This window comes from Pholis gunnellus (genome assembly GCF_910591455.1).
Source record: "Pholis gunnellus genome assembly, chromosome: 6".
Taxonomy (NCBI): domain Eukaryota; kingdom Metazoa; phylum Chordata; class Actinopteri; order Perciformes; family Pholidae; genus Pholis; species Pholis gunnellus.
This window is the reverse complement of record NC_136532.1, coordinates 6,617,931-6,637,939: the sequence shown is the minus strand read 5'-3', so window position 1 is coordinate 6,637,939 and position 20,009 is coordinate 6,617,931. Positions and strand designations below refer to the sequence as shown.

The window sequence follows — 20,009 nt, the reverse complement described above, 5'->3', positions numbered from 1 at the left end:
GAGTCCAGGAACTCGTCATCATCTCTGACACTTTTCTTCTTCTTCTCTCTGAAGACAAGCGGAGCGGGGGGAAGGGAGAAGGCGGAGGGAGGAGAGAGGAGAAGAGGAGAAGAGGCCGACGTCAGACGGCGGTGGGACGGCTTTACGTGAGGGCAGAAGGAATGAGAATAATAACGTCCTGAAGAAAGGAGACTCGAGTGAATGAGAGCGTGGAGAGCTGCGCCGCGCGTGGAAGACAAACCAGCGTTTCAAAACAAAGGACAGCTTCTTCTTCTTCTTCTTCTTCTTCTTCTTCTGCGCCTGCAGAAATCTCTCCACGCCGACTTCCCGTAAGTAGAAGACAATGCGACAGGGAAACGTGTAGCGTAGCTGTTTGAAAGCAGTGATGTCACACATCTCCTGATCGGCTGGCAGGTTTCATGTTGCCAGAAAAGTGTCATTAATGTAACGGTTGTTGTTGTTGCAGGAAAGTCTCGCTTGTGGGTTAAAGTCCCTCTAACTGTCAGGAAAAGACTATCTTTTCTCAGAACCAAGCGTTTCATTGCACAAAGCTGAGTTTAATGCCAGCTGTTAGTAAGGAAGTTTGCATGCAGGCATTGATTCTGAAGCAACCACATGAAGACAACCCGAGTGGAGATGTGTTGTTTTTTTTAGCATTTCTTTGGTGGGATGTGGACTGGGAGAAAGTGAGGCATCTAAAGGTGCAGCTCTGTGGTCCCACAACATCTGGCAGCAGCTGAAAATCACAGCACAGTGTCTTATTAGAGAAGTCACCTCCACCAGAAGCCCAACTGCTTATTACACAGCTCTACTTTATTATTTTTATAAATTGTTTTTACATCCCAATCTGTCTTTCACACGCGTCCGTGCACGCAGCAGCTCCTCTGTCTCTCTCTTTCCACCGCAACCCCACGTCCTTGAAGTGCATGGAGGAGTTCCACCCATGTGAGAGCCACCCATGGAGCTCTCTGGCCCGATGCAGGCTGAGAGGGGAAGTGGCTCCACATCTCAAACTAAACAAAGCCAGGAAAACCGTTGCGTGTTTATTCTAGCCCAGTTCAAGGACAAACTATAGTGACATGATGAGTGGAGGGAGTCGCCGCCAACTTTCAGAACTTTTACACTGTTACAAAATCTGATTTTTCTTCAATGCCTAACACAAATATTCCAGGAGTTATAGTATGCTGCTATTATGCTGTAATTGACTTTTGGTGTGATTGCCCTGACCCTGCCATCTTCTCCTAGATTGAGTTTTGGCCACCGCCCGGGTAACAAGTGCAAACTTGTTTCGTGTCACTGGATCTGGATGGAGCAATGTGATGGCGATAGCTAAAGGAGATTTATGTTTTGAGTGGTGAAAAAGCAAGTTGTGCTTTATAGTAAACGCAAAAAAACTCCTGTCTTGTAAAACGTTCTTGTGGCTGTATGTGATCTGGTTTATACGAGACAGAAGAGAAATGTGTACCGGACTCTTCTGTGATTGATTTCAATCTGTGAACATCAGCAGAAAGTTGTACGTCTAGGACCATGGTCAGTGTTTTATGAGTAGAACTTGAAGAGGATACGGCTAACTAAACATACAGATAGCCATTTCCAGTTCGTTGCATTGTTGCTTATCGTAGCTTTTTAGCTTATTTGATGGATTCTCTATCTTCTTGGAGGCCCACTGTTCCCCATTCAATTCCCCAGAGTGCAAAAATCATCTTGTAAACTCTAAATAACCCAGTTCTCACAGCGCAAGTAGTGACTTTCCACGACAAGTCCACTGATCTTGTGATGTAAAATCAGTGAAGTGCCCCTTTTAATGCAGAAAAGTTGATAAAATCTCCAAACTGCTATAATATAAAGTATACGCAACTATTAGTCATTAGTCAACATCCTAAAGCCTCCCATGCGGACCCTCAAACATCACTGTGAAAGGGACAATCTGGAGCTGTTGAGAAGAAGCAGAAAGTTTGTGTGCATCCATCATCTTTATAGAAACAAACCATTGAGCAGAAGAAGTGTGTGGGGGGGGGGAGAGTACAGCGTAGGCCGTGTCATTCCTGACTCTTTGTGTGAGTGAAATGTGAGGGTCACTCTGGGGCTTTTGTGCGTCAGAAACTTTGGGGCCCCTACGGAGTCGGCGTGGGGAGCGCGGGGGGGCCGGGGGTGTTGCACAGATTGAATAGGTTAGGGGGGGCCACGGCGGCCGCTCTTTGAGGACCGGGGAGGTGCATTCTGGGCCAACGGTGGCATGTCTTTTGAGAGCTGAAGAGCGAGCAAGGGGTGGGTGGTGGTTGGGGGGGGGGGGGGCGTCGGCATGTCTTTGTGCTGCCTTTGTTTGAGTTGAGTGGCACCAGATGAAGCGGGCCTTCCCTCTTTTTTTTTGCACTTCAGGCACATGCACGCACAGACGGGCCTCGGCCGACGCTCTCCTCTGGGTAAGTCATGCGCTTTGATGCAATTACACCCCGGACGAGCGAGCGCAGGCTGCCACCGGCTCACAGTTTACGGGTGTGTATTTGTTTTTGGTGTTTGTGCGTCAGTAACTGTATTGTTTTTCAGCACGCTGTGGGAGGTGGTGGGGGGGGGGGGGCTCGCACTGTTGACTTGCTGTTTACATTTCTGGGGCCTCTTATTGTCGTCGAAACCTCTGCCCCCCCCCCCCCCCCCCCTTCCTGGTTGTGTTTGAAAGCTAGAGCTGCTGGCATGTCTTCACTCCAGTCGGGGAATGACATTTAATGTGTTTTTTTCTACAGCTTGAATTGCTTTATAGCGTTTAATCTGGGTCTGTAAAATAAATCTAGAGCGCTAAACTTGCGTTTCATGGCCGCCTTCACTCAATGGCTGGAGTCATGGGACGCAAGTTGTGGCGAGTGCCTATCCATGGGAAACATTTTCTCCACTTGCAGCTCTTTCATGCTCTGTTTATGCAGGACTACCAAGGCGGTGGCTCACGTGGTTATGGTTAGAGAGAAAAAGGCCCTTGAAGAGTGCGGATCCGGGTTGTTTCACAACGTTTGGGAGGATTCGAGAAAGACTCGAGGAAACCAAAGAAGCTGAACTCGTCTTTGTGTCTCTTTTTGGAACACCTCTCCTCTCCTGTTCGGAGCATGCTGGGAAAGCAGGTGGATGTTCTCCCCCCCCCCCCCCCCCCCCCCCCCCCCCGAGGCTACAGGTTTAGGTGTGACAATCAAAGGGAGCCACAATGTACAACTCATTAGTTTTGTGTGTAAGTTCTCTCATTTTCTTTTTTTGTTGGAAAAGGCTTTGTTCTCTCGTCGTGGTTCGGGTTTCACAAGGTCACAAATCTGCCATTTCAGACCGCCTGGGGGTGGGGGTGGGGGTGGGGGGGGGGCAGGCAAACAGGAGCTCGGTGTTGATCTTTTGCTGTTCGGTGGATGTAAATGGAAATTTACGAGGCATTCGCTGGAGGGCGTTGGTGTGTCTATTCCGGCAGGTGTTATGGCTTGCCCGCTGTTCTTGCACAGAATAGAGACTTGATGACGACTCATGAAAATGAAGAGGCGATTGATTGAGAATTGGAGCGGTTGAGAGGGTACGTTCAGTATTCAACCTACTGCTGTTGCTTCATTCTTCGTCACTTCGCCTGGAGCTCGACTGCATTCTTTGATGAAAGAGGGATACGTTTGGTCCTGCCCAACTCCGACTGGTATCGCACTAGTTTCATATCGCTTGTTACTTTTTTTTGTATTCTCCTGACTCTCTTTTTGGGATTTCCTCACTGTCCACATCTTGTTGGAGTAGCTGTGTGTAGCCCTGAAGATGATGAAGCAGCCTCTTGTGTGGTTTATGGTTTGAGGGCCTTCCTCCTGGCTGGTCCAGATGCATGACCAGACCAGACCAGACCAGACCAGACCAGGCCAGGCGCAGCAGCTTAGGGAACAGATTGCCTTGGTTTGAGGTTGCTGGTTCAAGATCTGTGGATTCCTCCCAGCCCAGATCAACTGGAGGGGGAGGGGGGGGGTCATCAGATCTGGGTGGGTGATCTAACGGCTCAAATATGCTTTCCTAAACTAGACACGCACCGATCCCCCACTGATGCCAGTTTTCATTCCCATACTGACTCAAATAGCCGGATCGTGTACGGGTTATAGTGGGTGGGTCTGGGATTGGACACTACTATTTTAATAAATAACAATTCAGTGCATTTATATCTACTTATTTATGTGATGCCTGACACATAAAACCGTGATCCCAGCCACTTCCACACAGTGAGGCATCGAGCTTATTAATTTAACACTGGTATCCGATCTGTACTCGGTTTCGGGCCGGGCGATATGGAGAAAATCTAATATCCCAATGTTTTTTTTACCAAAGATCTTGATATTGCAACAATAGTGTAGGGTTGACTATTGGTACAATACATTTATAGATGAATAATCATCAGTAATGTGGATATAATGACTAAGTGGTTGAAGGCAAATTATAGAACGGCTGGCAGAAAATCACTTTACTTTAACAAACCTGGAAAAGACGACACTTCCGCCATATTACGATATCCAAAATCTAACACCACACCTGGACTCACAATCACAATATAATATATAATATTGATATGTCGCCCGGCCTTAGCCCAGGTATCGCTATCGCGACTGAAACAGTCAGATCGGTGCATCCCTATCTGAAACATTGAGAAACAAAAGCAGCTTTCATTATCTCTCTCGCTTTTTATATTCATGTAATCTCCAATTCATGCTGTGTTTGACGCTGTGTTTATAGAACGATCCGAGTCAGCTTCAGATCTCTCAACCACCCACCTTCGGTCCTCGTTCACTTTCACTCTCCAGAACAGACCACGGCGGCCAGCACTCATTACCTCAGCACCTTGGCATGCTACCAGAGCCTTTTGCTGATATCTCAGACCAATTACTCCAGATTTACTGCTCGGCGGGCTCCTTTAACTAACGGCCAACTGACTGACCCACATACGCCTCGTGTCCACTGCTTCGTCCGGGGCTTTGACGGGGCTCGGCTCAAAGCGACGCTACGCTTCATTAGTAGACATTTTATTGAGCCGACGGGCTGCTTGGCCAACGCGTTTTCACTGCCAAACCGTTGGCCCGTGACACCATGAGAGAAAGTTTGTCTCGCTAGCGGCAAGGAGACTGTTTGGTGTTGGCTTGCTGAATGAAGGATTGGGAAACTGTGTGTGAGTTGGCCTCAGGCCTTCACTGCGTGCACGTAATCCTGTGGGGCGGGCTGGGTTTCTTGCTTCAGGACCGGAGAGCAGTGTGGGAATGAGCAGGTCCAGATCAGATGCGGAACGGCGTCGCTGCTTTCATCTTGTGGCGTATCTGCTGTATCATCGGTCGAACTCGGCATCGTGGGAGGATTCATGAAAGCGCCAGGATACCCCATGATCTGTCTTTGCTGGTGTTGATGCATATCTATGACGGTGGACTACGGAGAGAGCTTGCGGTAACAGAGATCTGACTGTTTGAAGATGCATATCTATCAAAAGCAAGTGGGAGGCCGAGACCTCTCGGTCATGAATAAGACATAGCTCTGAGCGTCTGATGTGCCGCGAAGTGTAAAAACGCACAAGAAGCCCCCCCGACCTGGCCAAGGAATAGCTGCACAAGCTCTTTCCCTGAAGTCTGTTCAACAGCCAGCAAACAAGCGGAAAGCGTCCCTCAGTTTCAGGATGCGGTGACCTCTCCGCAGCGCGCACACGTGCAGATCACCAGCTGTAAAGACTTAAGATCTCAAATTCAAATGACTGGAACATGTATGATCTAGTGTTAGAGATGATCTTTTTAGTATGAAGTAAAGATGAGATCAGGGTGGCCGTTATATCAGTAATGTTCACTGTCAAACTAACCAGACGAGACGTTTTCACCTCGCTCTGAGTGCCGTCCTTACCGAGACGACGGAGAGCCGTGATGAGGTATGAGTAAAGGGATTTCTGGGGGGGGTGAAACAAGGTGCCCGCCGACTGCCTCGACGAGGCGTGTTCAGGCTCCGTCCCTGTAGTTTCAAGAGGCAGAGCGGCTAATTTGAGGAACATCGCAGTCTCAACAGTCAGCGCCATGCCCGGCCTGGATGGACTGTATAATCAGCTGTAAACAGAGGATTCAAACTCCACGGAGCAACCCAAAACTGTAGCCTGGGTGGCTGAAACCCATTGTAAGTACTGCAGAATGGAAACTGTGATAGCAACAAGGAGGGCCATGGTTATTGTGAGGAGGCCTGGAATGAACTCAAGGACTGTAATAAAATAGGGCACACCCCAAACCATCGTCAAAAACACATAAACACGCTTGCAAATGCATGTTCCTTTGTCGCTGTAATTCCCCTGGAAGCAGAATCACAAACTTCAGACATCACCTGGAAAACCCCTGTGTGACGTGGTTTAGATTGACAGAAGGTAGTCGGACGGATCGTTGCTCACGAGGCTGTCGGACGGACACTGATGCTTCCTGTTAGCTTCCTGTTTATTTCTGCCGTTTCCTTTTCTTTTGCCGGCTTCTTTATCCTGCTGCTGCTGCTGCTGGTCGTTCAGCTGAAACTGAAATTCGCTCCCTCAGTTTATCTTCGGGCTGGCTAATTATAGACCCGCGCATTTCGGGCTGAGGGTTCACGAAATCTCTAATTAGGTTTGCGAAATTGTGGAACGAGAAAACATTTTGAAGCGGAGACGTCGATGTTGCAGATTTAAAGCATCACACAACCGTGAACTGCAGACACGACTGAGCGACACCCGCATCTCAAGCGGTTCAAATCCCATTCCTCGGCTCCTCACATGCTGTCATGCCTGTGACTTTGTTGTTGTGACCCAGTTCTGCTGGTTTCCACTCGACCTCGGATGAATCAGTCAGCCTTTTTGGCCGCATGAGATAATACTTTTTATTTTGTGATGCTTTCGCCTTGAACCGACTCCGATCGTATCAGACAGAATACAGCGTCAGTGTTCATTCCCTACAGATGTGGTGGAGTGATTTACCATCCCGAATGGAGGCTGGCGGGGAGGTTATGTGCAACCTAATACCGCAGTAATTTCCCTGGGACTTTTCATCACCAACACAATTAATAGAAACAGTAAACTCTTATCAGTTTAGCCTCCCTTCTCTGGTATGTAAAAGTTATAAATCTATCTGATTTAGACTCTTTCTAGAAGAATTGTCCCGTTACAAACCTCGCTGTCAGCAGTTGGTAGGGACTATTTCTTCAGTAGAAAGTCGTTCTAAAAGAAATACTGGAATACATTTTCTTTTGGGGAAAATATATCTTTTAATAGAACCCTAAATCGCGGTTCAAGTGTCGGTAGGTCTGGTGTTGTGCTCGTTGACGGCTGTTGGAGAAACGAAACAGAGCTTAAAAAGCAGGATTGGGAGTAAGAGACATCATCTACATCAGCGAGATACCTAAATCCATGAAAGAAAACCAGCGACAGAAATGGACACCAATATGGCAACAAGAGCTGAATAAGTCAATACAACTATGCAGATCGTTTGAAAGTGATTTACGGAAGAACTGCTCGACCTCTGCCGCATCGCGTGTGTGATGCCGCTGCTGATTCGTCAGGACAAAACAAACTTCTACCCTCCGCACACAATGTCAAGCTGATTGAATGAAACAAAACATTTTAACATTTCACTCTTTGATTATCGGGTTAATAATGTGTGAATTAACAGTCATTTAACTCAGTTGTATTGGCACGGAGGCCCTAAATGTACGGATATCTCAAAACCTGGGAGAAAAAACAACCACAGTGTTTTCATGGTGAGATACCACCAGAGATAAGTTCGGATATTTTTCTTGTATATTTTGTGTATCTTGTTTGTGTGATTAGACCCTTTTGAACGTCTCGCAACCTTCTCTTGGGGGGGATCACCAGGACAGCCGAGTCCACCACGCTGTGTATTTAAAACCGGCTCCCTCATACTTTCCCGTGTGTGTCATCACAACGCTGGATCACGACACTCATGACATCAGAGAGCTTCTGAGAAACCCTCCGTGTTTCCACGAGGCCACGGCTGTGTCGAGGCCAGTGTGGCCACGGCAACGAAATCAAAACATAGACACAGCAATCGCAATCGCTTTGATTGAGACTCACACACGCTCGCTCAAACACACACACACACACACAAACTGATTCACATGCACACACAGGATTGAGAGCTCTGAAAAAATGTCATCTGTTAAAGTTTACAAGTTATTTGTAATCAAGTTTGGATTGCTGTTGAAAGATTTTTTTTCAGACTGTAAAATGAATTGATCTGCGCTGATCTGTGTTGACAGCCGCTTGGTTGCTAAACACACAAGGCTCCTGTCATTGCTCAGATGAAACCGATCGCACAAAGGCCCAGGGATCTGTGAGCGGAGTGACGACAGTATGAACTTGTGTGTGTGTGTGTGTGTCTGAGTCATCTTAACTGTTCCGACGGACATCTGGAAGTGTTGCTCACGCTGCACTCACAGCTGGCTGATAGTGAATGTGAAGTAGCGCTCTTGTGGGAAGATCTGGGGTCTGTTTGATGACAACGGTACAAGTGAAACATCCCCTGGGGGGCGAACACAAGGGAGCTCGGTGATTCATGGTGGATGGGAAACCAGTCGCCGTGCAGCCTTCTTGCCCCTCTTTTCTCCCCCCTTTCCCCCCGTCAGTTACTCCCACCTCACATGTATACAGATGCTGTGTGTCTCTGACCCTCTTGTGTGTCTCTGTGTCTGTGGGTGTGCCTTTACAGACGCTGCCATGGCCGAGGGAAGCTGCTTCGGTGCGCTGTAGCTGTTTGGCGTGACCAGAGCCGGACCTTGCCTCGGAAGAGGACAGAATCGTGAGAGGAGTGAAAACATCTGCTCAGAGGGGATCGGATCAGAACAAGGAATCTGCAGAAACCTTTCTGTTTGTAAGGGAAAGGAACTTAAAACTCTAAGAGGGCTTCATGATTTTTTAAATCATCGGTTGTTGCCATCTCAGACAGACTTGACGCCATGTGCCATGTTATTGTAACATGCCGCTCCATGCTGTGGACGCTGCTCAGCATCGTGGTGGCCTTTGCCGAGCTCATCGCCTACATGAGCCCCGACTGGCTGCTGGGATTCCCTCGGTCGAACTCCGGGGCGGGCGTGGACCCCGGGGGGTACCGGCCGTCTCTCGGCCTCTACAGCCGCTGCCTTCGCGTCGGGTCCCGGGGAGTGGTGAGCTGCGGGCCCTACGCCGGGACGTTTGGAGAAGTGGCCAGCGGCTTCTGGCAGGCCGCCATGTTGTTTCTGGCAGCCGGGACGTTAGTGCTGGGAGGTGTGGCCTGTATCTCCGTGTTCAGCATGTGCTTCCAGAGCATCATGAAGAAGAGCATATTCAACATCTGCGGACTGCTCCAGGCCATCGCAGGTGAGACATCATGACTGTGTTTGTTTAGCACATGTCTGACACACTAACTCAGGAATCAGTTTCACTCAAAGTGGAATGTTCTTTGAGTTTAGTTTTTATTCAATAGTGTAAATTAGAGACAGATGGGAAAAAGCGGAAGAGAGTGACAGAGATGATATGTAACAAAGATCCCCAGCTTGAATCAAACCGACGCCCCAAAGCACAGCAGTATATATTAATTGTAAATTTAAAAAAATTTGAAGTCAAAATTCACATTATTTATTTTTATAGTTAATTAGTTCTTATTTTCTAATACATCTTTTGAAAATATTATGAAAAATGACTTTTTCAGTGCTTGTTCACCTTTGGTTATCTGGAGTACCTGCCAACCTACATACTGTAAAAAAATAAGACGACCCAGTCAGTTTTTTGTGGATCAAAAAACATGGGATTCAACAATTTATTCAGATTTGATTCCCCTTCCTATATCACATGTCTGCTCATTAGAACGCGGCCAATCACAGCAGACTGGGCTTTTTCGGGAGGGGGATTTAAAGAGACAGGCGCTGAAACGGGGTGTTTCAGACGGAGGGTGAATACAGCTATATTCAGACGGACAGTATGAGAAAAATAAAGTGTTTTTTAGCATTAAAGCATGTAAACATGTTCTCGTAGAAACCCCAAATACTAGTATGAACCTTAAAATGTGCGGGATGTGTCCCCTTTAAAGTCATTGAATGCCTTTCTCCGTCTAAATAAAGGCTGGTGGGCTGTGAAAACACAAGACCAATGCTTTATTGTTATCCCTTACTAACCGATATATTGTATTTTTATAACCATACCATAATGCTGTCACTACAATGCTAATGATCTCTCCAAAATAGTGGTCTGATGTCAAGTAAAAACTGGAAAAAAAGATAAAATAGTTGAGTTAGCAAAAATAAATTTGTGTTCATGAAATGTGTAAGTATATTAAAAAGTATATAAAAGTATATTCACCCTAAAAAAACCCCAAACATTTACTCTCATTATTTGTCATTGCCATGCTTCCTCTTGGTTCACACGTTCAAAGTTCTCAGTTAAAAGAGAAGGAAATTGGAAGTTCCCACAAAACGAGCCCCCTCAGGGAAGAACCGTGGACAAACACCTGGAGCTGAACAGCTACATTTCACTTGCTACCGAAGCTAATGCTAATAATCCCAGTTTATAGTGGTTACACGCCCATGCAAGCCCATTACTGTATGTTTTATAATCATGCCATAGCCATTGGGGAATGCCTGTTGCTGTTGAGTTTACAAGTTGAGACATCAGATTTTATAAGTGGCGTGCCATCACACTTTTCCGAGTTGGAGGTTGGCTATTCAAACCTCGCCAAGACTTTCTACATGTTTCTACAGCAATGAGCTCCCACAGGTGTGTTTGGCCGGACAGGTCTGTCGAGCGGGTAATCTATCACTGTGTGACATCACTGCAGAAGCGGTCAAATGGGGCTTTTACTCGCATCACACAAATCAAACGCTTGTCAGCTGAAAAAACACACGTATTTCTTCACCAGATTTGAGTCACCAGCTGCTCTGTGATCTGTTTGTGCTTCCTCTGCCCCGATGTTTACGTGACTAAACCCCTCGTCTCATCACCTGCTCTCTCTCTCTCCAGGCCTGTTGCTGATGGTGGGCCTCATGCTGTACCCTGCCGGCTGGGGTTCAGAGAAGGTGATCGGCTACTGCGGGCCCGAGGCCTTGCCCTTCAGGCCCGCTCTGTGCTCCCTCGGCTGGGCGTTCTACGCGGCGATAGGAGGAACGCTGGGATCCTTCCTGTGCGCCGTTTTGTCCGCACAGGCCGAGGTCGCCACCTCCAGCGATAAGGTCCAAGAGGAGATCGAAGAGGGGAAGAGTCTGATCTGCCTGCTCTGAGCCTTTAGAAACCTTCTAAGGAAACTCCAGAAAATCCTCCTCGGCGTCATTTCCTCTTGTATGGACACTTGTAGATCTCAGTGCAGGGAGGACAGACATTTCTCTGAGTGATTTTCTTCACGATAGCCTGGATAATATCAGTGATTGTTGAAAAGATGGAAGCCGTTGTAACAAAAATCTTTCAGCTTCAGGTTGAACAGCCTAAAGGGCTGCGGTACAGCAGCAGGCCAATGGACTTTGCCTGTAGACCAATGTTTTTTGACCGTGATACTGTTTTATGTTTGTACTAATTCTCACCTTAAACAAACCACTGTGCTGGAATAGCAGCAGATTAGTCAAGGAAGTTGGTGGTGGATGCGTCGTTAGCGCTCTTGTGGACAGGTTAAACACTGCCAGACAAACAGTGTGTAGGTTAGTAACGCCATCACACTGTTCATTTCACACGGTTCACCTGCAAACTACAGCAAACCACTGAATACTTCCAGATGTGTCCACTAAGACTCCCAACAACAGCTTGCATGTGTGCGTGGGAGTGTGTGACAGACGTGTACTTTCGAGGTTTCTAAACGTCCGCTTTGCTCAGATTGTACGGCACAGCGGGACAGTAAGACGAGCTGACTTTACACGCGCCACTTAGCGGATTGCTCCCTTTTTAAAAGGAGTTTTCTCCTGTTAAATGGACCGTTTGCGGGCCATTTGCAGCTTGTTAACTGGCAGAGTGTGGGAAACGGTGCAGAAAAGCAACAGAAGCTCAACTTTCAGATTGCTCACAGGGTATAAAAGCAGGCTGCACCGGAACTTATTGTGGTTTATCTTGTGGCTCACCGTACAGACAAGGTCTGGCTTTGTAAAGACGATCAAGACACAAAGAGCGGGTAAAAACCGGTGTTTTTTTGCACTCGGCCCTTAATTCGTTTCACTTTGCTTCCTATTTCCCCAACCGCGCTTCATTAAGTCGCTGTAAAATGTAGAATCATGTGACCGCTTCGATTCATTGTAGATGAGATGTGCAATAATTCAACCGTAGTGTGTTTTGCTGCGAGAGTGAGCGGACCCAGAGGATGAGACATTTCTGGTCCGTCTGTGCTTAAATTAAGATGTTGACAGTCGGCTGTTTTTGTTACATTAACAAAAGAGTTGACAGCATCCGTGGCACATTGAATGATGCTGCATGTATGAGAGTTCCATGTGTGAGAGGAAAGATACAGTCCGTACTTTGTACTCAAATAAACCAGGCCTTCTTTTGCAATTCTGTCTGTGATTCGTATGTAAAACCTTTCTTTCACTCTGACAAGATCCTTCTTTCATGTGTCTGTCCTGTTAAAACCAAACCTCCTGAGGAAACACTGACACCTAGTGATGGAAAGAAGATAACACAAAACTACTTTCCACTTCCACTAGTGCTTCCCACGCAGGGTTGCGAGATACATTTTATTAAATACTGCCAGGTTTTAGTTCGTCCATTCTCGTAAACCTGTCAAAATTCAAGAGTTTGTCGAGTGAACGTCAACTTTCTGGTTGAACCACTCGCAACTCCTGTCTGTATGCAATCCGTGACCAGGGGTCAAGAGTAGACGTGGCTTCATGTTAAAGGTTCTCCAGCCTGGGAGCCACTGAACAATTTCTCTGTAAAAACTTTTGTTAAAGTAGTTTTTTGACAGTAATTTAGACTGATGACAATTAAGTTTCTGAAACCAATATTTCTTTCAAATTTTATTTCATGTTAATACCATAAATATACAAAACTCAAACTATTTCACATGCAACGAAGGCCAGACAAGAGTGCGTTACGTTTTCCTTTTTACATGTGACTGATAATGGGGATCAAATTTTCAACTTTACAAAATATACAAGTGTCCCTTTTTGAAGGAGTTTCTCCTCTGATTCAGTGAAACGACGCGGTCACAGGTCAAAAAACACCGTTTTGTGTTGGCAAACTTCCAATCCATCGCTCCGTACTGCGGACCAGCTCGGCCAAATACATCAAGTAATTACCCACGGTGGCATGGCTTCATTGAACAGCTGTTCAAAAAATGTGGATACATGGGAATCGTGTGGGTGTTTGTAGCAAAGTAAACTAATCTTAAAGTAAAACATGGCAAGGGAGCACATCACAAACTAAGATTTAAAACAAAACAAATCGATATGGACATTTGGTAGATTTCTCACAGCTTTTCAGGACAGAATAACACTTGAGGGAGTTTTTTGGGGGAATTTCAAACCACACATCCTCATTCATACACGCGCACCTCTTGCAGGGTCAAGTTGCAAAGTCATGGATCACTTATCAATCTAGCTGATGCTATGATCATGTCATCATAAAACCACACAAAACATAACACATAATGTAAAATCAAAGCAAACTAATTTGAAATGCAAACGACGTTAAATTACACCATAAATAAAAACATGTTTGCCAAAAGGTCGACGTCAAACAAGAAATGTGCAATGGATTTTAAAACCCAAATATTTCCAAACGAAAACAATACTGCCAACGATGTAGGCTTACTTCATGACCGATTACTGATCTTCACACTCGCAGGAGCATTTAAACCTCTGCAGAGTTCAGTCCATACATTTGTAATAACAGCAGCGCCAATCGTCAGTCGTCTATCACGCACATCTCCAGACGCTCGCCGCCACTACGAGGGGCGCTGGAGCACGACACAAATGTAACCCACGTTCCATATTTCACTCCAGTGACAGTAGTCTGTACAACTTGGTTCTGAGTAACACTGTTATTACGGTATATAATTAACGAATGTGCATCGCGTTCAATCCTCTGTCATCTCAATGCTCATTTTGGCTGTGACACGTCTGGTGCCAGTGATCCAATACTGACGAGAGCAAAAACAAATGGGCTGACTTTGTCTGTCTGTGAAAACGGACTGGTTAGTCTGTCATTTACACATTCTTTCTATTTCATGTATGCAGGTTAATCTCTAGAAAAAGCAGAGCTTTACCACTGTCCAGGTCATCTTCTGTGAGAAAAGGCAGGCCACTTCTCTCCCTATGAATGAATGAATGAATGAATGGTATCCCTTTTCAACAGGAAGCGGGACAGCAGGAGGCTACGACCCAGCGGCTCTCAGATTCACAGCAGCGTTAAGATTCAAACCAACAGTGACGGGCTACAAAAACAACTGAGATGATGCCACACAGTAGTCTGTTAATGTCATACATACATAAAGGAAAATGAGAATATTTCTTAACCTCTTTTGGGCCCCCCCCCCCCCAAAACCAGCTACTAACTCGAGTGTGCTAAACATGCGTGTCTTCGTCATGCTGTCAAATCGTAGCAAACCACAGAGATGCTGGCTCAGCCCGCGTTGTCAATCAGAGTAGCACACAAAGTGGGAACAGTTGCTCAACCGACAGGTGCCACTGGAGCACTGCTGGGGGGGCTGCAGGCGGGTCCTAAAATAAGAACGAACCGACATATTTCTACTTACAGGAACTACTGGAATGGTGTCTGTCTCAGAATAGAAGCACAGATGTAGGACAAGGAACAATTTACGCTTCAGATTTAAATGACCAAGCTCCGGATAAAAAATCCTTTAAGTCAGAGCCTCGATTCTCTTTAAGTGAAGAACACATTCGCACGGAGGGCAAACCTACACTGTACTTTGGGCATGTGACCAAGAAAACATACCTATGTGCAAAAACACAATGATCGGATCATCACTTTTCATAACTCTATACCGTATGAACCAGGCAGGTGTGCTAGAACTGCTTCCTCTGCCTGAGAGCGAGTGAGATGAAATCCCGCACACTACAGGGAACGCCTCGCGTCACTCGGTGGATGTTTCGGGGGATGTGAGCAGACATCTGACTGAGAAGCAGACAGGAAGAATGTCGGAGGGCAAACTTGATTTTAAGTGAAGGTGGACAACTCTGGTTACTGTATCTGACCAACGTCGCCGTTATTTCTGGCCTCTGACTCTTTGCACATTCCTGAGCAAAGTGTGCGGCGCGAACTTGGCGGGACAGCGTTCATAAATAGAATCAATTTGATCTGAGAGCCTGCGGGGGCCAGAGTTGTGCATCCCCAACTTTTAAGTGTTTTGTGTGTGTGTGTGTGTGTATATTTGTGTGCATGTGTGTGGTTGTGTCAGTTTATGGCTGAGGTTTGAACGCCCCGCGGGCAGCATTGGTCGCAGCATTAGCTGCAGCGTTGGCAGCCGCAGTCTGAACGGTCTTGTTGGACATGACCCCGGTTGCGAACTCCTGCTGAGCCTTCTCGAAGCTAGCACCGGTGGTGCGATACAGTGCGTGCACCTGGAGAGAGCAGGAGAAAAGAAAAATGAGCTGGAGTCAAGACAAGTGAGTTAAATCTACCGCGAGGCCTCGGGCACAGAGTCCTACAGTACCTTTTTAAACATAATGAGCGAGCCCACCGACAGTGCGGTGAAGAGAGCCGAAATCAGTAACATGATGATGCCCACCGGGATGCTGGTGTTCAGGCCGGTTAAGGCTGCGATCCAACCGCTGGCAAAAACAAAACAATGGCGACGGGAGTTGTCAGTGAGGACTCGTCGAGGCACAGATGCAGTAAAAGCTCAAAAACACTCACCACGTTCCCCAGCCAGTGATGCCAATAGATTGTAGAACGTGAACCCCAAACTGACAGATATAGATGAAGAAGAAGACAAAGAAGCGGAATGAACTGTCACTCCTGTTGTGGAGACAGAGAACAAGGTAGTGAGAGGGCAATGTGAGGGCAATAGCAGGTGAATTCCCCTGTGAAAGTCTGCCTTTATCCATGTCTTTACTTAGCACTCTCTTCCCATATGGCATTTTTTTCGGGGGGGGGAGGTGGGATTAGTAAGTGTAGGGTTAGAAAAGGAGAGGAGGATAAGTTTGAGCTTCTACAACCTCAAGAAATGTCAGCATTTTCAAAGTCAACTGGCCACATCTTTTTTACTTTTGCCCTATCAGAACACAATGCTTGTCCACAGAGACGCGTTTCTGCGTTCAGGTACGCGGTGGGATTTCTTTCATGCATCTGCTTACCTGAAAGCCCCGTAAAGTGGTCTGTACCAGCAGACGAAAGAACAGGGTGTAAACAGCAGGAACCACAGCAGTGCCAGGCCGAAATCTACACCGCGAGATGCATCCACGCAGAACCAGGCCAGGCAGCCGAACATGTTCACAAAGAGCGTGCCTGCGTGAACTGTTAGAAACAACAAAATAAAGAACTTTACGTGTCATTTCAGTACAAGAACACAGGAAACTATAATGTGTGATCGGCAAAGCAAATAAAAATCTCTTTGTTCTCTAATGTGGTAAACGAGCCGACAAGTGTGTCTGATGACAAACTGACTCTGCACATTATTTGATGATTCAGGTGGCTTCTCCTGCGGTGCGATGTGTGGGCTCGTCTTATGAACCCATGTGTGACGGGAATGTGTGAGAATGAAAGTAAATGACATAATATTCACGGGCACAGGAGGTTTGTGAGACGATCCACTTACACATCCAAAGGTTGTACATGATCTTGACGGTCTTTTGGAACTCTACAGGAATATCCACCGCTATATCGTGGTAGAAACACGGGCCAGCGGGGAACTTCTCTGGCAGGGGAGGCCAGTTGTTCTTACGCCCTGCGTGGACAATGGGAACAGCGTTTAGACGATGTATAGTGTCAAGAGTTTTTACCACTTAGCTGATATACCTTTGAAGCATACCTATATCAAAGTGTGCGCAAGAATCAGAACAAAAGACTGATTTACAGAACACAGCCAATAAAAAAAACATATCAATACAATTATCTTTTAGCTTTATTGGTCTTTGAAAACGGCATGGATATTCACTATCTTAGGTGAGTTAGTGAAGGAAGCGGGTGACTGACTGACTGACCTCCCGCGGCCCCGTGGGACTGTAACTCTCTCTCCCGCCGATCGAGCTCTGCCGCTTTCTTCTCCAGCTCCTCCTGCCTTCTCAACAACTCAGCCTGAGCGCGCGCTTGGTCCTAACACAGACATGGAAATGCTCTTAAAAATTCACCATCCTACATCCGACAGGAGTTATGATATCCAATCAGGGGAGTAATGAATGTATTTGTTTTAGCTAGTTTGAGAAGGGAAAGGAGAGGTGTTCCAACAGGAAAAGCAATCAGCTACTGTTGTTAACACACTTGTCTTCTTCAGTTAGCACTAAACTAGCTCTAATTTTGCACTGCAAGAAGAAAGCTCCAAGTGGGGAAAGTGAAGGAATTATCACTATTCAAGACAGTGACACGAAGGGGATGGAAGACAGTACCTCATTACGCTGCTGTTGGGCCATCAGAAATCAGATGAGTATGTGAAGGACAAGAGGAAACGTGAACCGGACACAAAGACAGAGAGTATCTGTATATGTGCTATAAAACTACATATGATTCAATATATATAAAAAACATGTTCTGTGTGTAGTACCTGAGTCTGTTGCTGCGAGTAAGCCGGCGGCTCTTCTGTGGGCTTCATGATGGCAGGTTGTGTGTTCTGCTGTGACGGGGCAGGAGTAGCTTTGGGGGCATTCCCGGGGGCCTCCTGTAAAGCAGCATAGACCTACCATATTAATATGTGTGCAATCAAAAAGACAGACCCTGAATCAAAACTGTAATTAGGTCATAGTCATATTTTGTCGCTGAAATCCTTTGTGACTGAGAGGTGGAGGAAGAGGGAAAGAGGAGAGTGGATAAAATGAGGTCAGAGACTCAGATGCACACAAACACATGCATGCGCGCACTCATCGATGGCGATGCTTAGTTAAGCTGACCGTTCTGGCGTCTGTGAAGGGGTTATACTCCTCCAGACCACCAGGAGGGGCAGACCGGGTCACCTGCGTCACCGAGGGATCCTACGGGACAGAGACGACCAATAAAGTGTTTTAAGGGGATAAAAGCTACAACCACAAGAACATATTAGTAGTTGTTAGCTATTGGTTGCATTAAAAACCAGAGCTGACCATTCACTGGGTCTATTTATTACTATGTTCTGACCAGTTATCATTGTTGTGTTTACAACAGGTAAGGTGGAAACAGAGGGCTGGATGTACATGCAGCACAATATAAATGCTAATAGTACTATATGTGGCATGGCCTTTCTTGTTATTGTGGCCATTTGAAGCACTGTGAATGGGATCAGGAGAAGGGGAACTGGAAAATGCCACTCATTAAATGCTTACAAGACAGTCTATGTTAGTCTATGGTGGCCCGCAATGTGCCATAAGGAGCCAACAGTTTGCAGGTTTTCGTCCCATCCAAGACTCCACCCACTAATTAACACACCTGCTAGTACAGGGGAGGGACTTAACATTTTAAATCAGCCACTCAGGTGTCTTGTTAGGACGACAACCAGCAGACTGTTGGCAGCCCCTGGCAATGGTAGAAGGTAAAATAGTTTACAAGGGAGAATGAATTCCTATGAACACAGCTGTAGCAAAAAATAAACAAAGTGTTGCCTGCAGCTAGCCAACAATAAAAAACAAACTAGCATTATCTTTACTGAGGATGTTGAACGTGTCCCTAGAGACTTCGGTGTTCTGTGTCACTCACTCACTAAGAAGAGTAATTTAAGAAGCTAATGTTTCTAAAGAATTTTAATGTCAGTATTTTGTGCAACGTGTGTGCGTGGAATGTATTAAATGAACGTATCTAAAGTTAAGTTTGTTTTGGACCACTGCTGTAACAATATACAACTCCAGTAGCACGTTTACAACTGGCGTCCCAGCGAGATAACTGTACACAGCGGACCTATCCGATGCTAGCATCAGTTGGTTAGCTAACTTATTTAGCTAGCAGGTGCCAGCAAATGTTTACTGACGGTGAGCAGAGCTAGCCAGCTAACATCATGTGTCTTTGTTCTTAGTTGGCATAACCGTATTTGCAACGTTGAAAACAAACATCCTCAGTAACAACGTACTAACTAATTCTTCACACCTTCATTAACAAAGTGAACAACCATATAATGTATCTATGATATGGTAGATGATGTGAACGACAGTTAGCTCCTCCGGCTACATAGCAGTACAGTAAGGAAAAGCTCTTGCTAACGTTAGCTGTCAAGTTAGCTACTAGCTAAGACAGTTAGCAGGGATGCTAAAGTAAGACTGGCCTCATTGGGCTCTTAAGTGTACGTTAGCTAACGTTAGCTCAGTAAGCTACCTGAAAGGGGTTGCTGAAGTCCGGGTCTGCAAACGGGTTGCTGTCAAAGTCGGACATTGTACAGCCTTTCTAATAACGTTTTTTTTGTATGGAAGAGCTTCCCGAGTAACCAGGGAAGGTTCAGTCTCTTGACTTGACTGCCTCTCTCTGCTTGCCAGCAGTCTTCTCCGCCTCTTGCTGATGGAGACCCCTTGCTTAGCAAGCTAGCCAGTAGCACAAAAATGGCAGGAGAGGATGCGTGATGAGCGGCACCGTCCTACGTCACTGCTTCAGCACCGCGGACAGCATACCGCCTGAAAGGTAATACCACAGTAGCTACATGTGAACCGGTATAGTGCACTGGGATGAGGAGCATCTGCCCTTTTAGTCTCTGGTGTATCACATCTTGTTTTTTTTATATTTGAGACATGAACACTGATGATTATATTCAAATGACAGAAATGAGTTCTTTATCATTCACTCATCATTTTTATTTGAGACATGGCCAAGTTAAATGTGTTGACCTCTCCCCACCATCTGTGAATGGTTTTACACAGCACCCAGAGAAATCAAGAAACTCCAGGTTACTAGGTTTTTATAGTAATATAATTAAACAGATATATACACAACACAGGGCCACTCTTTAGGA

The 20,009-nt window shown here is 46.2% G+C and overlaps 2 protein-coding genes across 4 annotated transcripts; one reads left to right on the top strand and one right to left on the bottom strand.

Annotated features, from left to right (window-relative positions):
- Positions 1-161: 161 nt before the first annotated feature.
- On the top strand, positions 162-12,579 carry LOC306697193 (LHFPL tetraspan subfamily member 2a protein-like). Of its 3 annotated transcripts, XM_079160963.1 has the most exons (4): positions 162-329; positions 2,380-2,423; positions 8,697-9,343; positions 10,979-12,579. In XM_079160963.1, the coding sequence occupies exons 3-4, from the start codon at positions 8,944-8,946 to the stop codon at positions 11,233-11,235; spliced, it is 657 nt and encodes a 218-aa protein (XP_079017089.1). In that variant the 5' UTR covers positions 162-329; positions 2,380-2,423; positions 8,697-8,943; the 3' UTR covers positions 11,236-12,579. The 3 variants fall into 3 exon arrangements, with proteins under 3 accessions (XP_079017089.1, XP_079017090.1, XP_079017091.1); XM_079160964.1 differs by lacking the exon at positions 2,380-2,423; XM_079160965.1 differs by lacking the exons at positions 162-329; positions 2,380-2,423 and adding an exon at positions 2,469-2,496.
- A 442-nt stretch (positions 12,580-13,021) lies between these two features.
- On the bottom strand, positions 13,022-19,512 carry LOC306697176 (secretory carrier-associated membrane protein 1-like). Its single transcript, XM_079160941.1, has 10 exons — positions 19,382-19,512; positions 17,995-18,075; positions 17,652-17,765; positions 17,497-17,508; positions 17,095-17,206; positions 16,710-16,838; positions 16,249-16,408; positions 15,809-15,910; positions 15,606-15,723; positions 13,022-15,513 (listed from the first exon to the last, which is right to left on the bottom strand). Exons 1-10 carry the CDS (start codon positions 19,436-19,438, stop codon positions 15,352-15,354), a joined length of 1,047 nt encoding a protein of 348 aa, XP_079017067.1. The 5' UTR covers positions 19,439-19,512; the 3' UTR covers positions 13,022-15,351.
- Between the last annotated feature and the right edge of the window lie 497 nt (positions 19,513-20,009).

Excerpts from the sequence above, each read along its gene's own strand:
- LOC306697193 (XM_079160964.1), top strand. The coding sequence starts at position 8,944 with ATGTGCCATGTTATTGTAACATGCCGCTCCATGCTGTGGACGCTGCTC. Across the intron at positions 9,344-10,978 it reads ACTGCTCCAGGCCATCGCAG|GCCTGTTGCTGATGGTGGGC; the intron begins GTGAGACATCAT and ends CTCTCTCTCCAG.
- LOC306697176 (XM_079160941.1), bottom strand. The coding sequence starts at position 19,438 with ATGTCCGACTTTGACAGCAACCCGTTTGCAGACCCGGACTTCAGCAAC. Across the intron at positions 17,766-17,994 it reads CCTTCACAGACGCCAGAACG|GAGGCCCCCGGGAATGCCCC; the intron begins GTCAGCTTAACT and ends GCTGCTTTACAG. Across the intron at positions 15,514-15,605 it reads CGCTCATTATGTTTAAAAAG|GTGCACGCACTGTATCGCAC; the intron begins GTACTGTAGGAC and ends TGCTCTCTCCAG.